Source organism: Glycine soja, chromosome 9 (genome assembly GCF_004193775.1).
Source record: "Glycine soja cultivar W05 chromosome 9, ASM419377v2, whole genome shotgun sequence".
In the NCBI taxonomy this organism is placed as follows: Eukaryota; Viridiplantae; Streptophyta; class Magnoliopsida; order Fabales; family Fabaceae; genus Glycine; species Glycine soja.
This window is the reverse complement of record NC_041010.1, coordinates 39377782-39383024: the sequence shown is the minus strand read 5'-3', so window position 1 is coordinate 39383024 and position 5243 is coordinate 39377782. Positions and strand designations below refer to the sequence as shown.

Below are 5243 nucleotides of genomic sequence, written 5' to 3'. Positions count from 1 at the left end.
TATATTAAGGATAAAAAGAGAATAAAATATAAAAAGTTAGAAGTTATTATTTGAAAAAATGATACTTTAAATATTGTTTTAAAATATGCTAAAAATGACTAAAAAAATTTATTTACTGAATAATCAAATTATTTTTTCAGCTGAAATGTTTTTGTCCTATGTAACTTTATTCCTTTTTTTTCCTCTTTCACAAAACGAAGTGGGATACTTCTGCAATATTATTTTGAAAAGAAAAAAAAATCACTAAGTCTACCGTTCCTTAATCGTGTGGTATACTTTTTTTTTTTTTTCTCAAGAGAGCAAGACTACTTTTTATTCAACTACACGTGCTTCAGTCTTGTTCATTCTTTATTTTCATTCAGCTTAAAACCCTTATAGATAAACCCTAAGTAATTAAAAAGCTAAAGGCAAACTAAAGCTATCCTTGTCTCTATCTTCATTCCTTGCTTTGTCTTTGGTCTTTCACTTTCAATATTCATCAAATGACCTAAGCATTCATCTTTACCCAACTTTCCTCTCATTTCAGGCTCCAAAATCCATGCCACCCCACATGTTTCACTTTGATTTGTAGGGTCCCCCTCCATTTTCTTTAACCATATTTACAAAACAAAAGGTGTGTTGTGTGGATATTCCTTTTGGTGCAGCCATGCACATTCATGATCCAGTCACAAAGCAATATATATAAATCCTTTTTGTGGGTCAATCAATGTGCAGGGAAAAAAAGTGGAGTGGAATCTCTTTGTAGTTTTCCGTCCAATACCCTCACTTTGCTCATCTTCTCTTCACACCAATGCAACTGTTCCTCACTTAACTCACTCATTCTCAAAACCCTTGACACCACTTTGAGGTCTATGAGTGCCATCAAAATCTCCATCTCTTCTTCTCCCTTCAACTTTCTCTTCCTCAAGCATTTGCGGGAACGCCGAAGATCTTTCACTTTCATCTTTTTCTGCACATATATAATAGTGGACACACAAAAAAGAACATGTTAGGATAAACTATAGGATATAAAAAAATATATATAAAATATTAAATCAATAATGAGTACTGATCTGGAAGGCACTTAAGAAAATTATTAGTTTAATAATTTAAAATTGGAAATTAAGTAATTGCCTTTTGATTAACTTTCTTGATAAGGCGGAGGAGTGTTGGATCAACCAAGTGTTTTCGGTTTCTCCTAAAGTAAGCTGCCAGAATCAGACATGGTTTCTCTTTATCAGCCTTTAGAAAACTCATGAACGTTCTGATCCCATCTTCCATTATCACAAGAAATGATGCTGATGATATTTTTGAGTGAATGCCATTATGGTCCCTCTGATCATCATCATCTGATTCTATATAGCACACACAAAAAAGAAGTCTTAATTAGTTAATCATACACATGACAATGCTATACACTTAGTGATAAATAAAATACTAGTATAGTTTTACTTTACACTAGATCCTATATTTATTATAAAATTTTCGATAACGTTACAATTATAGTTATATACTTGAAAATACATTTCCAACTGCAACTAGGAACATGGATAAAATTGCATAACGAAAAATTCCATCTATATTAAAAACTACAAAAAATTGTAACAGGAATTTATTAAACTGGAAATGAAAATTTTGTATTTTAAAATAAATTTGAATTAATAATAAAAAATGTGTCCAAAAAATGTGTTAGAGGGTGTTAATAACATTTCTCTTAATTTAATATCACGTGTTGTGAATCTGAGTTAAAGATCGGTTTCTTACTTGCTTGTGCTGTGATCTCAACCATGTAATTTTTTACATGCAATCTTTTTTTGGTACATATTTTTTTACATGCAATCTAAATATAAATCTAAATATAAATGAGATGATTAAAAGTAATTAATCAAATGAGTAAACGTGAATTAGTCTTTGAAATTGTAAGCATTATTCAATTTAATCTTTATCATTAATTCCCGATAGTAAAATGTTATAAAGTTTCATTTATTTTTAAATGCCAATTATAATTAAAGTTTTTGTTAAGTTAAAAATTAAAGTAGATAAGACTTGCACAAAAACCAAAATAAAGCTTTACACATTAATTGGTAAAAGAATTAGTTCACAGCTTACTCATTTGAACATAAAATTATAATAGTTAAATTAAGACAAATAAAATCAAATCATAATAAATAATTAAATATTTTAATATTATATAATGAATTATTTAATAAATTAACAAAATAATTATGAAAAATCATGTTAAATAAAAATTGCAGTTAATATAAAAATTATATCATATATTCTGCAAGATAAAATATGAGTAAACCTATCTAAACATGAATCATAAACGTAAATTTTTATTTATCTTGAAAATAATTTAGTAATAAAAAATTAGAAAAATAACAAAAAAAGTAAGAAAAAGTAGAAAGTAGTAATTATATTATAATACCTCGATATTCTGGTACGAGGAGCAACTTTGGAGCCAAATGCCTCACTCTAGCATATATCTCAGGTCTTCTACCATGCTCATAAGGTTCATTCTCTACGTATCTTTGCAACAACACTTGAAATTGTTGGAATCTCTGTGCAACGGTGGCTGGACAACCCACATCAACATCCTGGCCTCGAGAAGCTCGTTTGGTTTGAAAATTCTTGTAGTTCCAGTTAAGGGCTTCCCATGTTAAGCAAATTTGTGCAACATATGCAGCCTCTAGTTCACGATATGGGTTGTGACGCATGTCACCTGGTTTTTTATTCATACTTGAAAACTTGAACACAATACGCTCTGAAATTGACCTTGGAGACACCTTGATAGATCTTAAAGACTCTGAAATTAAGTTGTTAATCACATGTAATTAGTAAAATCAATCCTCAACTATAATAATAATAAAAAGTTAGGCATTAAGATTACTTTCCACCAATATAACCTTTAATTAATGTAGATTAAATTATTAGTATAGATATTGTGCATCAAACAATACATGCATTATATTAAGGAAAAAAGATTGGTAGGCACCCTTTTCGTAAACATCTAAAAAAGAGAGAGAGAAAATACGTAATTGATATGATTAGAAAATATAATCATGGACATTGATATGCTACTAAACACCCAGAGAGAGATAGAGATACAAGAAAGATGAATGTAGAAATGATATGTGATATAATGTGATAAAAAGAAAGATTGAGAAAAATAAAAAAGGTCAATGAAGTGTATATTATGTAAGTGTCTATGTATCGTTACTGTGTAGTGATTAGTGACGAGTAACTTGATAAAAAGAAAGGAATCAGATGTCAGTTGGGTATTCGTAGCTGAGTCTCTAAGTATCAGAATTCTTACACTAATAGAACTATTTGTTAATATAAGGTATATTTTAATTAGTAATGAAGTTATTTTAAGAGTGAATAATGAACAAAAAATGGGAAACTTGATTGTGTTGTGTTACCAGTTTCATGAAGTTTCTGTGCGCTAATCCTGTCTAGGAATGTCATCTCTTCATCATATTTTTGGAAAACTGTATATGATTCCCATTTGGGGCAACTTCTTCTTGATGAAGAAGAAAAAGGGTCTTCAGTTCCAGAATCCCTGCAATTAATGGAGCTCCTCCACTCAGAGGAGCTCTTAGAAGTGGACCCAACAGTGCATGAGTCACCATATATTTCTTCATCATCTTTTTCCTCAACAATGAGCTTCTTAGCCTCCAATAGGGTAGGAGCATAGGCAAAGAATCTCTCATCTCGTGTGAGACTTTCCTCTTGCACCTTCTTATTTTCAATAACTCCAATTTCAACATGATCTTCTGCACAAAATAGAATCAGCAAGAATTGGAGTATATGTAAATGTTGCATGTGAATAATGTAACAAACTTTGGTATGATGTGAAATATATATACCGTCATAGTTTTTGTCACTGTCTACTAAGTCGCTTTTGTAGAGGTTCAGTGTGATGGGCGATGTGGGCCTGCTTTCAGCTGGGACAGAATTTGGAACAGAATCAGCATCTTCTGCTGGAAATTCTTCTGCATCTTGTTCATTTTCAAAGTCTGAAACCAAAGGTGACTTGTGAAAAGACAAAGTTTCTGTTGAATAGTTTTCTTCTAAGTCTTCAACAAGGCTATCCCGGGGGCTTGTGAATTCATCAGAAGAAGAATGAGTCCTCTGAGGCTGGTTCTTGTGCACAAACAAAAGGGTCTCTCCACCACAAATGATGTCTGCTACTAGATGATCTGACTCAATAGAATCATGGACATAAGAGTAACTTTCTTGAATTTCTTCTTCTTCATCATCATACTCAGAAGACACATATTCATAGTGATGATCTCTGCAACATGCAAAAGGAAAAGCCGTGAGTTAGATAGATGCTGGAGGGAAGTGAGTGTGAGGGAGATAAAAGATGGAAGAAGAGTAGCATATATAAGACCTTTGGAATATGGTGAAGCTGCCAATGAAGTTTATGAACTTGAAAAGAAGAACTGAAGAGGAGAAGAGGAAGAGGAAGAGAAGGTGAAAGGAGCTAGAGGCATTGTAGAAGAGTCTAACAAGAGCTTCTTCTTTGGAACATGACATTTTCTTTGTGGTTGCTCGAAAGCACTCCTCCACTAAGCAAAGCAACTCCAAAAAAAAAGTGAACTTGGTTGCTTTTGTAACATATTCACATCTATCCCTCTCTGTCAACATACATCAAAATTACTGATAGTCTCTAGTATATTCCCAAATGGTTTTTTTTACCCTCATCATGTTCCAATTGTGAGATGCAAGCACAAGGGCAAATCTGTCATGTAGAACTCAGTTTTTCAGATTTGACAATTGTGGCTTCTCTCTTACAATAAGATCTGTAGGCCTTCTAGATGTAGATATATTGGGACTTGGGATTATGCTTTTTATATATAGTTAGAATATTGAAGAACATTCCCATGTATAAATAAATTTGAGAATTTAGTAACGAAATTTCAGTAGCCCGAGAAATGTCTGTTTATTTCTTTATTTTTTCAAATGGTTTTGCTTTGCATGATCGTAAGAGCTAAGACAATGATTAAAGAATCAATGAATGCAAAATTTTTATTATAAATGTAAGTATATTGATTGATAACGACATATGTTACATTTTATAATACACTTTTTTTCTTCTTAATTTTGTTCTATACTGGTCAAGGAGGGTGGAATATTCATTGGAATAGTTTGAACTTTTTGGGGAAGCCCTTGAGGGATTCTTTGAGACAAATTTTAATGTGGTCATCTACAATAACGCTTAAGTGCATGTTTGAAAATGCAGTGGAGGGACTTCAACC

The 5243-nt window shown here is 31.8% G+C and overlaps 1 protein-coding gene across 2 annotated transcripts; it reads right to left on the bottom strand.

The window, feature by feature from the left end:
* Window positions 1–273: 273 nt before the first annotated feature.
* On the bottom strand, window positions 274–4722 carry LOC114425724. Of its 2 annotated transcripts, none has more exons than XM_028392674.1 (6): window positions 4376–4722; window positions 3849–4276; window positions 3402–3752; window positions 2408–2785; window positions 1114–1334; window positions 274–949 (listed from the first exon to the last, which is right to left on the bottom strand). In XM_028392674.1, exons 1-6 carry the CDS (start codon window positions 4630–4632, stop codon window positions 704–706), a joined length of 1881 nt encoding a protein of 626 aa, XP_028248475.1. In that variant the 5' UTR covers window positions 4633–4722; the 3' UTR covers window positions 274–703. The 2 variants fall into 2 exon arrangements, with proteins under 2 accessions (XP_028248475.1, XP_028248474.1); XM_028392673.1 differs by having other exon boundaries at window positions 3402–3755; window positions 4376–4719.
* Window positions 4723–5243: the final 521 nt, after the last annotated feature.